At 37.1% G+C, this 20,587-nt stretch overlaps 1 protein-coding gene across 3 annotated transcripts in view; it reads left to right on the forward strand.

Annotated features, from left to right (window-relative positions):
• Positions 1-1,552: 1,552 nt before the first annotated feature.
• PEX12 (peroxin-12) overlaps positions 1,553-20,587 on the forward strand; it is a 210,336-nt gene continuing 191,301 nt past the window's right edge. The window contains exons 1-2 of one of the 3 annotated variants that reach the window (XM_089831031.1): positions 1,553-1,874; positions 15,682-15,830. In XM_089831031.1, the coding sequence (XP_089687157.1) occupies positions 15,723-15,830 (108 nt within the window). In that variant the 5' untranslated portion in view covers positions 1,553-1,874; positions 15,682-15,722. The remainder of the gene's footprint in view (positions 1,875-15,681; positions 15,831-20,587) is intronic. The other 2 variants (XM_089831036.1, XM_089831022.1) reach the window with 2 other exon arrangements.

Consider the following 20,587-nt stretch of genomic DNA (forward strand, 5'->3'; position numbering starts at 1 on the left):
TAATTTTCACAAGAATAATTAAGAAATCTCCAAGGAATATTAGTTAAGAACTAACAATTAAATAATTAGTTAAAATGATCTAATTATGTAATTGAGGAATATTGAATTTGAAATTTGAACTAGGGGGAATGACAATAATTTATTAAATAATAAAAATTAAATAATCAATTAAGACAAACACAGTAAAATAGTAACACATAGTCGACATGTAATTTTTAAGTGTCTACAATAGGCTCTAAAATAGTTGACAAAATCTTTGGGATGGGGGTCCTATAAGGAGCGACAAGATCCCATCTATGGATGTCAACCATGTGCATAAAAATAAAAATTTGAAATTTGAAAACCAAAGACTGGGAAGTTGTAGGCCTCAAAAAATTCAAATTGCTACAAATAATTCCTTCAATAAAGTAGGCTCTAAAAGATGTGACAAAGTCTTTGGGATAGGGGTCCAGTCAAGAAGGAGCACCGACCATGTGCAAAAGACAAGAATTTAAAATTTAAAAACCAAAGAGTAGGAAGTTATAGAACTCTAAAAACTCAAAGTGTTATTAATTATCTCTCCAATTGAATATAATCAAATGCATAATATAAATACATTTTTATATCACACAAAATATTATATATATTTTAAAATTTACTTCAAAATTAGTGGGGGTGACCATGGGAGGAGAGTTGTGTGTTATATTTTTAGGAATATTTTAAAGAGGTGGTCCCATGAATTTTGTAGTCTATTTGAGTTAAAAATTTTAAACTCCAACATTTAAGGAAGGTGGCATAAGAAAAATATGGTAAAAAGTTATTTTTTTGACCAAGATCTTTTTAAAGATTTTTTTTCAAATTATATATTTGATAAATGAAAAGAAAAACATTCTTAAAATATTCTCAAGTTGGTGGGGCAATTCTAGTTCGACTCCTTTTCCACGAACTTGCTAATAAAATGTAGGAGCTCCTCTTTTAAAAGAAAATTATTTCAAATAATTTCCTACCCATTTTTCCCCCTTCAAGGCCATTCTCTTCCTCAAAATAAAACTTAAACTCGTATTATAAAATTCTTGACTTATAAGGAAAGAGACCTAGTAGCCGCCCATGCTAACTTCATGCACATAGATCTCCTAAACCCTTTGTATCTTCATAATTGACTCAAGAGCTTAAAGCTAAGGTATCAATATTTGGACATTTCCGAATATCTTTTTAGAGGTTGTGGAGTGCACAGTGGTAGAAAAGTGCAATTTCAAAATGTTCTCTTGATACTCGTTATGTTCACCCCCAATAGCCGCTCACTAAAAAAAAATAGTACTTTTTGTACAGATGGACCAATCAACAACCAAGAGAGTTAAAAAATGTTCAAATATTAATACATGTGTGATTGACTATTTATACATATGTTATCAACTATTAGTACACATACACATGTTATCATTTTTTCTGAATTTTTAAAAGAAATAATTAATTAAAACTACCACATCTCTTCCCCTATATCAATAAAAAATAAAAAATAAATCTTTTATTCACATATCAAACCTATAGTCGTCTATCAACATCCCTACCAGTACTACATTTGGCGAATTTTTGAAGAACATCGCATACTTGAATCTTGATAGGAGATTATGGATTGAAAATTTGAACTCATCAAATGGCTGAATTATATTTTTGCAGCCCAAATGTGAGCTCGCATTGAATTTCTTTATATTATACGTTCAGATGTTCAACTCCAACGGCGTGCCAACACAGCAATGTCGCGCCGACTATTCTAAACTCGCCAACAGCGCCTGAGAACAACCAACCAACCTTAAAATACGAACAGTGGCGCCAAAACGCATCCATGGTTGTGTAGCGCAGTCCCCTGTTCGTGTTGTTCGTCAAACGCGCTTCAGGTACGCATAGAAATTTAATGGTCATTTTTTACTGTGGGAAATTATCTACTATTATCTTCTTCATGTTCACTCTACTTGCTTGGCTTGCGAATTAATCACTTCGGCCCCCCCTCCTATTTTTTTATCTTCTTAACGTTCGGTCTTCCTGCTTGATTGCCGATTAAACACTTGTTTTGTCCTCTTCAAACCCCAGGTTTTGGCAGATATCCTCTTCGTTGAATTCATCTCCGGCCATCCCCTCTCCTATATCGCCAGCTTCAACATCTGTGCTCCGTTCCAACTTCATTAAAAATCTCTAAATAAGGGCCTGGGGATTTGCAGTTTATATATCCAAACTTTCTGCAGCCGGCTTCAGATTCTGGACGAATTTTACGCTTGTGAAAAATCTAACTATTGCAGTCACTGATTATTAATCTCCTATCATAAATGATTATTAAACTGCTGAAAATAAATTCCCAGCTAATATCGAAAAATAACACAATTGCAACTTCACTTATAAAATACGGAAAGAAATGCGCAACTAAATGAACATAATATTTTCGGACAAATTGTCCCTGGAAAAACCTCTAAGGGAAAACCAGTTCTATAGATGAGGAATTATATTAAACTTCAGCAAATCAAGAGATACAAAATTCCTTGCCTCTCACTGGCAGAACTCCGACAACCTCCTAATTTATCCCGCTGATATTCTCCACTGCTATTCCCGCGTTAACACTGCGCCCTTGCTAACACTGCAAGACTGTTTGCTAACACTACAAACGTTTCTCCAAACTTCTTGTTCTCCAAATGCCCCCTAGACCCCCTTTTATACTACTCTCGTTGGTAAACCAATGGCCGAGATTGATTTACAAGTGACGGTGGAGATATAAAACAACTTACCAACCCTAACAAAATTGGTTTCTAGTTGCTTCTAAAAGAAGTCAATTATTTAATAAATAATTGTCCTTGCTCTAACCAATTTGTTAGCAAAAACAATTAGATACTAAATAATAGCATATGGACAAACAGCTGTCCAAAGCTAACAAAACTAACACTCCCTCTTAGCGAGGAAGCTGTTCTGTAGGACACCTAACTTATCTCTGAAGAAGATAAATTTTGCCTTCTCCAATGCCTTAGTCAGAATGTCTGCTACCTGCTCCTCTGTAGGTATGTACTATAGCTGAACAACTCCCCTTTGTACACAATCTCTGATGAAGTGATATCTGATATCTATATGTTTAGACCTATCATGAAACACTGGATTCTTAGACAACTTGATGCAACTTTGATTGTCACAATGTATCACAGTAGTCTCAACCTTCTGACCAAACAAGGCTACTAACAACTTCCGAAGCCATATAGCTTCACATGTTGCCATGCTAGCTGCTATGTATTCTACTTCTGCTGAACTTAGAGCCGCAGACTTCTGCTTCCTGCTGAACCAAGATACAACTCCTGATCCCAAGTTGAAACAACACCCTGAAGTGCTCCTTTTGTCTGTTGTACTTCCTGCCCAATTTGCATCAGTATAGCCTATCAACCTGATACCTTCACCTCGAATATATCTGATCCCATACTCGACTGTACCACGCAAGTAACGTAGCACATGCTTAGCCGCTATCCAATGCATTCTCTTTGGTTCAACCATGAACTGACTAAGAGAGTTAACTGCAAATGCTATATTTGGCCTAGTGTTGACCAAATACATAAGCGAACCAATCAACTGTCTATATAAAGTGGGATCTACATCTTTCTCCTTAGTTGTATCTACCTTCCTCCAATTCGTGATCATGGGTGTAGACATGGCTTTGCAATCCTCCATCCCGAATTTCTTCAAGATTTTAATGCAATATTTCCCTTGACCAAAGAAAATCTCCCCATCTGTCTGCCGCACTTCCATGCCTAGAAAGTAGTGCATAAGTCCTAAATCCTTCATTTCGAACTCTTCTGCAAAGTTCCTCTTGCAATCCACTATGAGCCCTAGTGAACTTGTAAGAAATAGGTCGTCCACATAAAGAACAAGAATGAGAATCTCACCCCCAACCACCAAGTAGTAGAGGTTAGCATCTGCTTCACTCTTCACAAAACCCATTTTCTGCAAGTATGTATCAATGCGCTCATACCACGCTCTAGGAGCCTGCTTGAGTCCGTACAATGCTTTCTTTAATTTGCACACGTGGGTCTCTTTGCTGTGTGCTACAAAGCCTTCTGGTTGTTCTATGTATACCTCCTCCTTCAACTCACCACTAAGGAATGCTGTCTTGACATCCATTTGATGGATTTGCCATCCCATCTGTGCTGCAAGTGAGATTACAGCTCGTATAGAAGTATACCTGGCAATTGGAGCAAATGTCTCCTCATAGTCTATTCCCTCCTTCTGAGAGAACCATTTTGCCACGAACCTCGCCTTGTATTTCTCGATGCTACCATCTGCACCGTGCTTTATCTTATAGATCCAGCGTGATCCAACTACAGCCCTATCTGTTGGTCTAGGTACTACCTCCCACACATCATTCTGCATTATTGAAGAATATTCCTCAACCATAGCATCTCGCCATACCTGATTTTCTGCAGCTTCTTGATAGCTAGAAGGCTCACTATCTACCAACTGACTAACTAATGCCACATAGTCATTGAACTTGGCTGGTTGTCTTCGCTATCTAGTACTCTTCCTAGGAGCTCCCACAAACTCCTGAGTATCCCTTTGTGTATTTGGAACTACTTGGTTCCTGCTGCCAACTGTAGAGGATGAAATGTCAACCTCTAAGTCTTCTAGATGCATTTCCTGTTGCACCTGTTGCTCCATACTCTGTGAATCTTCACTAACTGAGTCTACACTCGTACTGGTAACTGTACTTGAGCTTTGTTGCTCTTGACTTGGTCTTGGAGCTTCTGTTGGCTGCTCGCTCTAATCATCTGCTGGCAAATCTCTGGATCTCCTGAATGCCTTGTCCTCCATGAACTTGACATCCCGTCTGACAATAATTCTTTTAGTCCTCGAAATGAAAATCCTGTATGCCTTTGAGGTCTCACTGTACCCAACAAAGTACCCCCTCTCTGCAGTCTGATCTAACTTTGTACATGTATCTCCAGGAATATGACAATATGCCAAATTCTCGAATATCCTGAAGTGACTAACATCTGGCTTCTTCCCTGTGAAAGCCTCCTCTGGTGTCATCTTCCCTAGCACCTTGTGTGGAACTCTATTCTGGATATAGACTGCTGTATTACACGCCTCTGTCCATAAGTAACGGGGCATGTCTAGGTCATGTAGCATAGCTCTTGCTGCCTTTGATATAGAACGGTTCTTCCTCTCAGCAACTCCATTCTGCTGTGGATTGTAAGGAACAGTCCATTCTCTCTTGATTCCTTCTCTGGTGCAGAACTCCTGGAAGACATTTCCTTTGTACTCGCCTCCATTGTCTGACCGAAGAACCTTTATCTTCTTTCCTTTCGAATTCTCCACAAGAGCCTTAAACTCTTGGAATCGACTGAAAACCTCATCCTTAGTCTTCAAGAAGTATATCCAGGTCTTTCTAGAGAAATCATCAATAAAAGTAACATAGTACTCATATCCTCTGAGAGATTTCGTCGACATCGGTCCACAAACATCTGAATGTACTAGATCAAGAACACCCTTAGATCTGGTGTCACTCTTTGGAAAAGATGCTTTCGCAAACTTCCCCAACACACATCCCTTACATACATCGTCATGCTCTGTGCTCACCTCTGGAACACCTGTCACCGTCTCACGAAGCAATCTAAGTGCTCCATGATGAATATGGCCCATCCTCCTATGCCATAGCTCTCCAAGATCTCTAGGATTACTGTTGCTCATTGGTGCCTTAGGAATATCAAATTGCAATCTATAAAGGCGACCACTCCGAACTCCAATAGTTATGGGTGATTTCCAATCCTTGTGCTTAATCAACACATTTGTCCCTCTAAAGAGTACATTATACCCGCTATCCTGAAGAACAGATACAAAAATCAAATTCATACCTAAGCCTGACACATATAACACATCATGAAGTGGGATTATCTTTCCATTTTCCCTCTGAAACTGAACAGTCCCTTTCCCAACAGGGTTGAGTTTGGACAAGTTTCCCATAGAAATCTGGATGTTGGTGTCCTCCTCCTTGTAACTAGAGAAGTACTCTCTAACTCCTGTCATATGAAATGACGCCCCACTATCTATATACCAAACACACTGTGAGGTTGAGCTAACTATACAAGCTATGAGTGCAAACTCATCTTCCGTTCTACTGGAGAGTTCTTCTGCACTTGCTGAAGCTGCCACCTGCTTCTTACCCTTCTTCCTCTTTGGGCAATCACTGACATAGTGGCCAAACTCGTGACATCCAAAGCATTTGACCTTAGAAAGGTCCTTCTTCTTCTTTTCGTTTTGTGAATTCGATCCTTTGCTAGATCCCTTCTTTGCTTTCCCTTTACCCGCTAGGGCAACGTTCTCTTGTTTCACCTCATTTTTCTGACTCTTGTTGGCCCCATTGACAAGACTTAGTCTAAACTCCTCCTGAGTGAAATCAGTCCATAGTCGATCCCAACTTGGTAAAGTATCTTGTCCACTGACAACTTGAACAAAGACACTCCATTGTTTAGTAAACCCATTTAGGGCTATTCTCACTAGCTCGTCATCACTAGGGCTATCTCCAACAGCTACTAACTCATCCTTGACAAGTCTGAGCCTGGTGAGGTAACTTGTGATGTCTTCTCCCTGATTCATTCGGGTATTCTTTAGCTTCTCTCTAAGAATCAACTTCCTGTTGGTGGTAGCATTCTGGTACAGATTCAGAATGGCGTCCCACATCTTCTTCGCTGTATCTAGCTCTGAGATATGTGGAACAATATGATCCTTGACACCATCAAGGATTATCCTCCTCGCCTTGGCATCGTCCTTCCTATATGCTGCAAGCTGTGTTGCATCCGTTGGTACAGGTACAACACTGGTAGCATAATCCTTGATACCATTCTCTTCTAACAATAAAGAAATTCTGGCCTTCCAGACACCAAAATTTGAGGCACCATCCAATCTATCCTGATCTCTCAAACTAGCTGAAGCCATCTCAAAGGTTTAAAGCAATAATAAATCTAAAGAGATCAAAATTTCTTTCCTAGGGCAAAACTCTTCTACCCTTAACAATGCTCTGATACCATGTGAAAAATCTAACTATTGCAGTCACTGATTATTAATCTCCTATCATAAATGATTATTAAACTGCTGAAAATAAATTCCCAGCTAATATCGAAAAATAACACAACTGCAACTTCACTTATAAAATATGGAAAGAAATGCGCAACAAAATGAACACAATATTTTCGGACAAATTGTTCTTGGAAAAACCCCTAAGGGAAAACCAGTTCTACAGATGAGGAATTATATTAAACTTCAGCAAATCAAGAGATACAAAATTCCTTGCCTCTCATTGGCAGAACTCCGACAACCTCCTAATTTATCCCGTTGATATTCCCCACTGCTATTCCCGCGCTAACACTGCGCCCTTGCTAACACTGCAAGACTGTTTGCTAACACTGCAAACGTTTCTCCAAACTTCTTGTTCTCCAAATGCCCCCTAGACCCCCTTTTATACTACTCTCGTTGGTAAACCAACGGCCGAGATTGATTTACAATCGACGGTGGAGATATAAAACAACTTACCAACCCTAACGAAATTGGTTTCTAGTTGCTTCTAAAAGAAGTCAATTATTTAATAAATAATTGTCCTTGCTCTAACCAATTTGTTAGCAAAAACAATTAGATACTAAATAATAGCATATGGACAAACAGCTGTCCAAAGCTAACAAAACTAACAACGCTGAAGGCTAAGACTTAAAAATCATGAATCAAAAGCTTAAACATCGGGATTCAAACATCTGGACTGATCAGTTGCCTAAGAACATCAAGCCCTAAGCTTATTCCACACTACTACCTGATTGAAATGTTCTTGAAGGCTTTTAAAACCTAACTCCATCTTACCTATTATTGACCCACTGCACATAATTCATCTTGTGCAACCTTTTAGTAATTTTACCCCTGTATTCAGGATACCAGCGTTTCGAACAGCACCTATAAAAATAATTATGGGCGAGATTATGCTAGATAGGAAGCCACACCTAGGCTTCAGCTTCATAAGGCATTTGCATGTCTAAGACCTGCAAATTCTGTCAAAATCTGGACAAGGAGAAAATTGAATAGGATAGATAATACGTAAGGGAATGATGCAGCTTAAGAAAGGATAAAACTTGCACTCTTAGAAAAATCATTATAGGCTAAAGAGCATTGTAAGAATTGTGTAGCAAAATTAAGAGAGAAAGAGACGTCTGTTCTCAAATTGGCATGATCAATACATGTCCACGCTTAGTTATTTCACCAGAAGAATAAACTGATTGTATATAAATTAAAATAGAATTAATAAAATCATTTTTTTGTAGTTTGAAGAAATATTATTGTTCCTATTTAGGAAAATAAATTTAAATTAAGATTAAGTGATTGAGATTTTAAAAGATGCAAGTTAATATCATAAAAAAATCTTATAATATGAAAAAGTAGACCTGTTTGTGCGAATCAACAGTCCCCAATAGTTTTCCCGTCATGGACTCCCATCAATGCATTTATAACTGCTCATTTTTATGTTTTTGTTTCGCACTATTTTTTGGTGGTGGGACCGGGCACAGCATCGCAACCCGTCTGCTGCACTTTTTTATACAGTAAATCGCTAAATATGACAATTGTACTAAATAAAATAGAGGAGATTGCTTTTGCATATAGATTATTAATGAATTAGAATCTTTGAATGGTTTTAAAATAATAATTTTATATTAAAAAATTTACATAATTGAAAGTCTTGCACATCTACTCATAGTAGCCATGGTAGAGGTGATTGTAGGCTACCTAAATTGTTATTTTTGCGCAAGATGTAAGATATGGTGAACACACATATACCAAGAGATAATCTAAGCATTTCAAGAGATGCTTCAGAGACACATACCTATCCATCGGTAGCTGACCGAAACGGAACATTGGTAACCGATTTTGCTTCTGAGAATTGGTTGGGACTGCAGCTAAACAATCTTGAAAGCCTCACCAACAACATTGCTACTAATAGTCAAGATATAGTAGAGGAAGTGAATTGGACAAATCCTTCAATGCAGACTGTGCAGGACTGTGATTTAGAAATGGTAGAGAAAGCTATGCAGGAACAACATGTAGCATGTGGGGTGATGGAAAAATATTGGGATCTACAATGTGATTGAAATATGATGAATATTATGGGATGGGGAACTCCTTGACATTGAGATGCATATTTTTTTTTAATGAAAATGAGACGACCTAGAAATATTTTTGGTGTAAAAATCTTAAAAAACTTGAACATTTTTTGGTGCAACTTGTCAGGAAGCAACATGTGATTGGGATGGAGCTTAGATTACTCAACATCTTTATGTTGTACTTATGTTCCAACTAAAAGAAACTTATATGTAAAGTAATATGTACCAAAGAGAAAAACTAAAAAGAAGAGACTTTGTTATTTTGCAAAGAAAGAAAGAAAGTGGAATTTCATGATTGGAAAGTGCGAGTTACTATAATACTTGAGCTGCTTGATGATGTAACTTTACAGTCCAAAAAATTCAAGTTGTGAACACAAACAACGCCATAGTACAAAGATCATTATGGTATTTTGTTAGAAACAAGATGAATTAATAGTAAAACATATTTTGCAAATTAATATTTGAAATCTATCTTCATCTTTAAATAAGAAATAACAAAATGCTTATACAAACATAAATTCATTTTGATTGCTTAGATAAAAATTATTTTCTTACAAAACTTAAAATATAATAGTAGCACAAATTGCAAACCATAAAACCTAATATAATATAGCAATTTATAAATCTTTTAACCAAGATTCATTGGAAAAATAATTTAACTCTCTGAAATTTTCCACATTAGAAATAACAGTAAAAAAATGAACTTTTATAATAGCGGAAGAAATAAAAGTAGGTACGGTCATTTGCTTGACAAATTACACTTGCTCAAGAGGAACAAAAATAAGGTAAGCATCATGTTCAGCTAATGATAGTTTTTTGGTCATGTTTTTGGTGAGGATTTCGACTTTATGGATCTAATATCTATGCATGCATGAATATAATTGGTGGAATACAATTGTTAATCTTGAAGTCACGAGAACACACGAGAACATCTTTGGCCAGCCAAACCCTATTGGACTAGAAAGAAAGGCCTCACTGAAGAAGCCATTGATGAACCCCTGGATAATGTTTGTTCTTCTAGTGGAACTATGACCCTGGCAATTTCGTCTATTGGAGAACTAACATTTGGGTTTCAACCTCCACAAAATGGGATGAAAGCACCAATCGCATTCACCCATATTAAGCATCTGGACCCATTCCAAACAAGATGGATCATCAAAGTACGTGTAGCAATGAAAAGATAAATTCACCAAAATTGATCCGAATGATGACTTGGTTGAGTATTTAGTTTTGGTCGGTAATAGATAAAGAAGGTACATAGACATGGGCTACCTATTTCAATGACATTATCGATGTACATTACCAGAAAATCCTTATTGGAAAAGTATATACACTATCTAGAGGAATCGTGAAATCCACAAACAAGATATACAACAAGCTAAATAGTAGGCTGGATATTTTTGTTGGCTATAGAATGATCTCTCTATATTGACACAACATTTTAGTTTTGTTCCTATTAATAAAATTGTAGGAACAAGCAATAATTCAATTGTTAATATATTAGGAATCTTGGTGTGCGTGGGCTCAACATAACAATAAGAAGAAATGACAAGATAGAAGCATTGTGTCATAAGATAAGACTATTAGATATGTTTGAGACATCAATCGAGAAATGTCGTTGATATGGAGAGCCGACATAGATTGCTAGGCTATCATATCACAAGCACTTGTTTTCAAGTACATAGCTAAGTATGCATCAAAAGTAGAGAGAACATCTGATAACTGCACTGACATGTTAACAAGAATAATACAATGCAATAGGTAGACAACCCAACCCTCATAATATCTAGCAAATTCATTATAGAGATTATGGTGGAGCATGATATGGGAGCACAAGAAACATGTTATATGCTGCAAACATTGCCCCTTGTAGTTTGCAACAACTCTTACACAACTTTGAATGTTGGTAGGAAAGTGTTACATCGAATAACAATGACGATAGATGACAACCATGTCCAGGCTAACTATTTACATGCCTACATGGAACGACTTCGAGAACTCAAGACGACAACACTACTTGAATCTGCAAGATCTTTTTCTTATTCTGCAAATTGCAAACACTGCAAATGGAAAGAGAGATAGGAAAAAGCCATAGTCAATGTTTACCCAAAGTTCTACACCATTTTAGATGACAATTCAGAGCACTGGAAAATATTCTATTGGAGTGAGCTACACTTAAACAGATATTTTCACCTCATAGAGAGTAACCTAATACTTGACAAGGATTCAATAATTACAAATTGGGAAAAATGAATGCAGCCAAATACAATGTATGGTGCGCAAATCACATCACCTAGGAGGAAGCTCAACCAAATGAAGAAGAAGAAGAGAGTGACAATGACACAACCATGGGAGACACATAAGAGATGAACAAATGGGAACTATTTTCCCAAATGGGACTGTCAAAAAATATTAACCTAGATGAACATGACATGCTTGCTGAGCGTGAGTTTGATACCAACTACAAATGCAATCAGAGCATGATTCCCAAACTATTACAAGAAACTGCAAAGCGTAGTTCATTAATGCAAGTAAATCATGTTGTCAGGATGGGACCATGATGCCCAAGTTGACATTCCAAGCTATACATTATTAGAAAATAAAGAGGCACCACTCAAAAGTACTTACAAACCATAGAAAATGCCCCTTTGCCAACCCACTATACATGATCATTGAAGGAACAACTAGGACAAGAAAATCCTACTTTATAATATGCATAAGAAGTGCACTCAACACTAAGTGACTACAAGAGAAAAATAACACCTCACACTGGCTCTATTAAGAATTGCTTCATTGAACATACATGCAACAACTATACATTCAATTGTCAGGATCCTCATTAATGAAATGTAGCCACTTCAAGGACAAGCATTAGCAACATTCCAAGAGGAATCAAAGCACATCAGATACATTCTTATTGATGAAATGAGTTTCATAGGGCCAAAGATGTTTCTAAAAATAGACAATAGTTAATGCTAAGTGTTTCCACATAGTCAACACCCAAGCTTTGGTGACATTTTATAATCTTGGTAGGTGACCTTGTGCTGTTACCACCCATGATGGATAAGCCCATATATGCATTACAATTGCATAAGAGCACATTGTAGGAGTAGATCTCAACAATTTTCACCCTGCAAACAATATTTCACCAACATGGTGAAAGTACAACACACACAATTTCATCAAGTATTAAAGAATATACAAAATGGAGATCTATAGCAAGAAAATTGGTAGCTCCTGATGACTCAAACAAACAAATATGTTACATTAATCAAAATGGAAGAATTCAACAGTGCAATGTACCTGTTTGCTACCAATGATTTAGTTAGACTGCATAATAAAAGAAAGTTGAAAATGTTAAATTGCCCAATCATGATAAGTATAGCAACAAACACCCAATTCACAAAAAACATTGTATCCTATAATAAACAACTTGAAAAATAGGAATTATGTTGCAAAGGGCTGCACATCATGTTGACCACAAACATATGGACACAAGCAAGGTTTGTAAATGGAGCTCTCAATGAAGTAACAAACATTGCTTATAGCCTTGGCTTAGGACCACCAAATGTTTCAATGTATGCTTTAGTAAGGAATGAAAATTGGAATGGGCCACCATGAAACCAAATCGATCCCAAGGTTGTACCAATACCTCCAATAACACTGGGTAGTCAAAGGAAAATACCCCTCACAATGGAATGGGCTATAACCATACACAAATCTCAAGGACAAATGCTACAAAAAGCAACAATCCATATTAGCAAACTAGAGAGGTAATGCCTAGCGTTCACAGCTATATCTAGAGTCAAGTTGTTAAACAACCATCATATTCGACCAATATTCTCCTTTGAGAGATATGCTAAAATACAAAACAACCCATACACAATAAAAAGGAAAGAAAAGGTGGCTTGATTGCAAGAACTTTCTCTCTAACAAATCAAGGTATGAGGCCCTTGGCTAAATCACCCTCACATTACTCAACTGATTAGTAAAGTGGTGAAGCCATCGGTGGAACCCACCCAAGTTATATTACTAACTCTACCAATACTCGTGTCCCGAAACAAAGTGCTCTCGCATCCATCGGCCCTTAGGAGATGCAATCCATTGAAGGAATCTGCAATCTCACAACTACATCTAACCTCTTCAAGACCCCTCTCTTCAAGTAACCCAACTGAGCAACTAACACCATAATCACCTTGTATCCTTGTATCCGCATGAGAACACTGTGATATGGAAGTGTCCAACTCTCTCGGATACATATCCCTATAATGGAAAACTAATAGGTGCCCCTATGAGTACTCTCCCAAAATCATCAGAGTCGGATTCTTGCAGTCTTTAATCCCATCTTCTAGAGATGGCAGACTTCCATCCCTCAATGGATGATACCAACTCTGAGCCAACCCACACCTGTGCCTCATCAACTCCTCCATGTGCGGATCAAACAAAAAGTGATGAGTACTCCTTACTGTATAGTCACAATTGAAACAACAATCAAATAAATGAGAATTAGATTTACCTTCCTTAGTCTCCTTGGATGATTCTCCTATTTGCTTGGCAGACATATCAGATAATTCGATGCAAGAGGCAAGTTGATTTTGTAGATCAACAATTTCTACTTCTAACAAGCAACCTTTATGTTCTTTACAATGCTGTTTTTCTTGAGTAATCTCAATAATTCATTTTTTTCTTTTCTTTCTGTAATTTTAGGGCAGAAACCAACTCTACATCTTTATTTTTATTGCTTTGAACTTCTTTCTTTGATCTTTTTAATTCTTTAGGAGCTACTTTCAGACTCCTTTAAAATCAATTTCAGACTCTGAAAATTTAGATATACTACTTTCTTGAGGTACATTGGGAGATACAATAGCCATGAAGAGAGTTTACTTATTTCCTCCAAGTGTTTCATTTGAACCACTATCAGTGACATCTGTGATGACTCATTACTTTCAGTTTCATCATCATCACTCTCAATATACTTGTTTGGGCATTGAGGTGCATAAATTTCTATTTGACCACAAATATAACATTTAAAAGACAATTTTCCTTTGTATCTACTAGATCCTCTTCTAAGCTTATTAACAAATGTAGATTTATTATTTTCAGTTTTACCTGAATCTGAATTTGTATATACTTTACACATTTAAAGGCAGATTCTTTGCTAGGAGAATCAATATTAGTCCTTATTTTATATGCAGTAAAAATACTATGAAGGGTGTCAATAGTTACCTTATTGATATCCCTTTCCCCAACAGCTGATATCTTTGAATCATGTTTGGATGTCAAAGATCATAGAACCTTCTTTACAATTGTAGCCTCTTCTAAGGTTTCTTCAAGACCTCCTATCGAAATCACATCATCTGAAATTGGAAAAAATAGCCAGCATTTTTCTCTTGTTTATTCATTTAATGACTTTCAAATCTTTCACTATAAGCTTGTAAGTTGGCTTCTTTGACTTTATCTAATCTCCCTCCTATATATTTGATAGTTTGTCCGAAATAGACTCAGCATTTTCACATTGCATTACCTTAAAAGGTACATCATTAGACAGACCACTACAAATGGCATTAGATGCCTTTGTGTCACTTTCATACGCCTTCTTTTCATCAGTAGTAGAAGACGGTGTTGTACTACTATAGGCAGTTTCTATTGCTGTCCATACTTCATATTCTAAGGACTTTAAATGGCATTTCATTCTGTATTTCTAGACCGCATATCCAGTGCCATCGAACAAAGGTGCCCTAAAACTAGACACATCTTCTTGACTAGCCATGTACTGTACTCCTTAACCAGGAAACCCTAAGAGAAAGGGTGTGGCTCTGATACCAATTGTTGGAGTATAATACCACTGAGAGGGGGGTGAGTGACTTAGTGGTATGACTTAGTTCAAACTCTTTTACTTTACAAACTTAGAACAATGGGTAAAACAAAAAGAATAACAATATAAGCAAGACACATAGAAATAATATGACACAATGATTTGTCCCAAGTGGAAACCCTTTGGGGAATAAAACCCACTCGAATTGCCTCACTGCCTCGTGTGAAATTAATTTATCACAATGCCTCACTGGTTGTATATATGTCTCATTGACTGTGCTATCTTATAAATAGACTTTTTCAATGCCTCACTGGCTCAATTTATGATATGTGATTTTCATACAGAGCCAAAAATGTTTGTACAAAGATTGGTTATCACAACTTACTTCAATACATCATCGAGTATTGATACCTTATACCCGACAATGAATTATACTAAATTAGTAGAACTGCATTCTTGTACAAATATTACTGCTTTTGAAACAATGTGCATATAATACCACAAGTGAAATGAATGTTGCAAATAATTGTTTGTCAAAGGGGATCACCAAGTTCTCAGTTTAGGCAAAAAAATTTCATGATATTTATGTGGATCGATTGAATGGTACATTTAAGTTTCTGTAGAATGTGATCTGGGTACTTGATTTGTATTCTTTGGTCATGTTTAAAGTACTTTTGATATGCTGCCATTACAAGTATATTGAGCATATGAGTTTTTTATTATCTACAGATCAGGAAGGAACAATTAGAAGGTGAGGGGAGTAAACAAAGATGTTGTTCCAGGTTGGAGGACAAGGCAGTCGGCCAACCTTTTTTGAGATGGCGGCCACTCAGCAGCTTCCTGCTAGTTTGCGAGCAGCATTGATGTATTCTATTGGGGTATGTCTTTTTTTAGGTCCATATTAATTTGTTTGAACTTTTGTTTATATATTAGCTCATTTCAATATTCTAACATTGCTTTCTTGACAACATCCATTGATAATTCTGCCCATTTAAAGGTGTAAAGGACCCATATAGGTTACAAATGATCCTAATTAGGATCCCAACAGGGGTCTCCTTTGATTCATTTAATTTTTAATGGAAATTGAAGGTCTGTCTTACTCCATATAATCATAATTTTTTTGTTTTCCTACTTATTCATGTTCTCATGCTCAGCATTAAATGAGATTTGATATTATTTTTATTTTTTTATCTTTCTCGACTACCTCTCTCTCTCAATTTGGTTTTCTCTTTCTACTATCCCCCAACATCTATAAAGTGAATCTGCATCTCATTTTTCTCATAGTCCTTTTACTTGATGATGAATCACAGAGAGTTATTTTAAATGTTGATTCAAAATTTTTCACACAGTTGTTTCTCCTGAAGCTTTTCATCTACTCTTTATGGACTGTGGAAAGATTATACCAGCCATTTGTGTCTCTGTAAAAATTCTTCTGTCATGAAAGATACTTACCTCCTCCAAATTCCTAAGAAAGGTTTTATTTCTTCCAGGTATAGTAAAATTTCTAGGCGGAATTGGTTCCATCTCTTCCCGGTAATAAATCAATAATAAATTGAGTCATTTGGTCCTCTTTGTTTCATGCTGAGATTGAAGCCATTTAATTTTGTAACATTAAATGTGTTCTAGACAAGGTTCATTATAAAATGCTCAAGAATCTTTCTATTTTTTCCTTTGGCAGTCAGTCCTTCACAACCTCCATACAAAGTTTTATGGACATGGATATGATATCAGATACGGAGATGACTGTTTTTGTAGAACCTCAATATGGATATGACTGTTTTTGTAGGACCCCAATATGGATATGACTGTAATGACATTAATAACATTTCATTTCTTCCAAATATAGTAAAATATCTTTGCAGAATTGGCTCCATCTCTTCCTGATAATAAATCAATAATAAACCGAGTCATCTGGTCCTCTTTGTTTCGTGCTGAGATTGAAGCCATTTAATTTTGTAACATTAAATTTGTTCCAGACAAGGTTCATTATAAAATTCTCAAGAATCTTTCTAATTTTTCCTTTGGTAGTCCTTTACAACCTCCATACAAAGTTGTATGGACACGGATATGATATCAGATATGGATATGATTGTTTTTGTAGAACCCCAACATGGATACGACTGATAGAACCTCCATACAAAGTTGTATGGACACGGATATGATATCAGATACGGAGATGACTGTTTTTGTAGAACCCCAATATGGATATGACTGTAATGACATTAATCACATTTCATTTCTTCCAAATATAGTAAAATTTTTAGGCAGAATTGGCTCCATCTCTTCCTGATAATAAATCAATAATAAATTGAGTCATCTGGTCCTCTTTGTTTCGTGCTGAGAGTGAAGCCATTTAATTTTGTAACATTAAACGTGTTCTAGACAAGGTTCATTATAAAATTCTCAAGAATCTTTCTATTTTTTCCTTTGGCAGTCCTTTACAACCTCCATACAAAGTTGTATGGACACGGATATGATTTCAGATATGGATATGACTGTTTTTATAAAACCCCAATATGGATATGACTGTAAATGACATTAATAACACATATACTTACCACAATTGTCTAAATTATTGGAGGAGATTTTTGGTACCTTAAAAACAATATAGACACCAAAATCCTACTTAAATAATTACAAGTTAACACTTTAGCATACTCTTAAGAGTTGCTGAAATGGAAAAACATTTCCTTTGTGTTTCTCATTTGGTGTAGGTCTTTTTTTTTTGATAGGTAACATTTTTTGATTTTCATTGATAATAAGAAGGGGAATTTCATCCAATTGCGAAAAGTATGGTTGGCCAAAAGCATTACAAACATATATCATCCCTACCCCATAGACATATATAGACGTTAAACATAAAAAAGGGCATTAGCACCCTACCAAAACACCATAGCGTCCCAACCCACAAAAGATTACAAAAAATAATGTTTAACTGCCCAAGGCAATGCAATGCCACTGTCCACCTCCGCTAGCCATATGTGCTTAGTCCTTAAACCACTTCGCCGCTTCCTCCGTCATGAAGTTCGGAATAGTTCGATTGTCCTAAACTGACCTTGGTGTGTTGAGAGGACGGGATCCATGGCTCCACTTACTACCCATATTGCTTGTGCCCACCTCTTCAATCATGGAGATGTCCAGTCACATTCCTTTCATTATGGACTGGCCAGCATTCTTCAGAGCTATCCTCTCAATCTGGTGTCATAGCGGCTGCCTTGGAGTTGTCACGCTCTTGCGTGGCATCGCCTTCATAAATCCCGCCTCTCCTCACTCGACACCCATATCTTCTCCTATAGGAAATCCAAAACCTTCTTCCATTCTTTCTCTGCCTACGGAATATGCACACCTTGTGGTTTCGCCGATGACCAGACAACTAGGGGTTGAACCGAAGTATCCCCTCCCCTGATTAGGCTCTCTTGGCCCATCTCCAATCCCACACCCAGAATGGTTTTGTTCACAATTTCATCCAGCCCCTGCAGCCATTGTGGGTCAACACATGCTGCCACAACCCTTCGAACTTCCTCCTTGGTCTCACCCACAATAAATGCCAACGCAAAAAAGGGCGAAGCCACATCCAAGTTGGAGCGTCTCCTCCAGTAGGAGTCTAGATACTCCATTCCAAACATTTCCTGGATGCCTTCCAAGAACTCTGCCTCATCAAACATGAAAATGTTTTTAAGATGCCTAATAGTGATCTTTTTGTCATATGATTGCATTTGATTATTTGACTCAAGCACAAAATTGGCCTCCATTTTCTCCTCTTTGCTGAAAACCTTGTAAAGTACCTTGCATTTCCTCCTTGGAAATGTGCACTTTGAACAATCTGGAAGCCTTTGCTATGCGGGGTGTCAATAAATAATTGTAAATTCTATCACGTGTGGGGGATTGATATTCCTTGAGTGCTGTCGGGAGTATTGACTTATAATTGTGCTGTACTCCTTTCATTAATTAGCAAAAATGCTTTTTTGGCCTCTTCATTGTGTTTTCCAATCTTTATTCCAAGTCAAGAAGTCTAAGGTCTTCAAAGTTTCCTTCTGAACTCCCAAAGTTGCATACGCACCCATATTGGCCAGCTTGTCCGCCACCTTGTTAGCTTCTCTGTAGACATGGGAAACCTTCAAGTCCTCGAACTCCATTGACAAGCATCTAATCTACTTTATGTGTTTGTCAAGATGCCACGCTTCCAGCTTCCCTCGCTTTATTCCATTAGTGATCATCTCCGAGTCACCTTCAAGATGCACTCGGCGGATACCCAATTTAGCCCCTAAGACTAAAGCCTCTCTAGCCGCTACACATTCTGCCACATTATTTGTTCCATCCTTTAGTCGTTTGGCCACAAAAGCAAGAGTGTTGCCCTGATGATGTCTTAAAATACACCCACAACCAGAGACCCCCAGATTCCCCCGAGTAGCCCCATCAAAGTTAATTTTCACCTATCCTTCCTCCGGTGGCAGCCAAAACAGTTTCTCCCTTTTCTGTTTAGGATTAAACCTAAAAAGCCCAAAAACGGGCTGAAATTTGATAGTTGGGAAGCTTGATTGAATTTTGGTGTCTTTCCTTGTGAATGTTGCATTCTGAAAGCTTGATGAGGATGATGCCGATGATATTGCTTCTGCAATGGCACGCTCTAGTCGCCGCCCAGCGACCATTCCTCATCCTGGAAGATTCTCCTGTTCCTTTCTTTCCAAAGCTCTCAAAGTGTGATTACCAATTTTACCCTCCACGCTAATGCAAAAACGTGTTTGTTACTCTTAGTTGGCCATGCTTCCAACCAACCCTTTAGTGTTTCTGTTAGTGGGCTAGCCCACCCAATTTTGATCTGATCATCCCCCATGCCACTTGAGAGAAACTGTAGTGGAGTAGCAGATGGTCTAAATTTTCTTGAGCATTTTGGCATAGGGGGCATCTAAAGTGTCCTTGAAAGCCCATCTTTTTCAACCTTTCCCTAGTTAAAATTTTACCATTGCCTACTAGCCAAGTGAACGCTCCAACCTTAGGTAAACACACACTGTCACCAAGTCTTGAAATCATAAAGAATTAAACCAATGGAAGCCAAAATACAGAGTGTTTCTGTAAGTTTTTAATCATAGAAATGTGGAATGCTAGAAGAAATCAATTGTCATTAATTAATATCTTGTTTGAATTTATAGATTTGAACTTCTTTAATTTAGCCTTGTTCATGGCCAATGAGAACTAACCTTGGTAAGGATCCATAAATTATTATGCCATTGGATATCATAATCAATTCTGGAATCTTTAAAGAACATAATCATGTAATCACAGATTGTGAAATGCTGGATGCATGTAATCTTCTTATATAATTGACAAAACCTGTTCTGATAATTCTGAACACCTAGGATTCACCCGACTGTATAGCCAAGGAAAAGAGTGAAGAGGTGAGATAAAGGAATTTGCAATAACATGAAAAACAATATCAGTTATGACATAACAATGTTTATCATTTTTAATATGAATCATTTAATAACTCATGCATGATCCTATTATTGGAACTCCTGCTGTCAAGTCTAGTGGTGTGTTTAAATATCAAGATGCTCAGTAGATGATAGATGATCCTTGTCTATTCCGGGTAGGGAGGGTCTTTCTTGTTAGAGATTGTGTGGGGAATAAGATAAGG

Source organism: Cupressus sempervirens, chromosome 1 (assembly GCF_028749045.1).
Source record: "Cupressus sempervirens isolate cs-2001-9-10 chromosome 1, ASM2874904v1, whole genome shotgun sequence".
Lineage (NCBI taxonomy): Eukaryota > Viridiplantae > Streptophyta > Pinopsida > Cupressales > Cupressaceae > Cupressus > Cupressus sempervirens.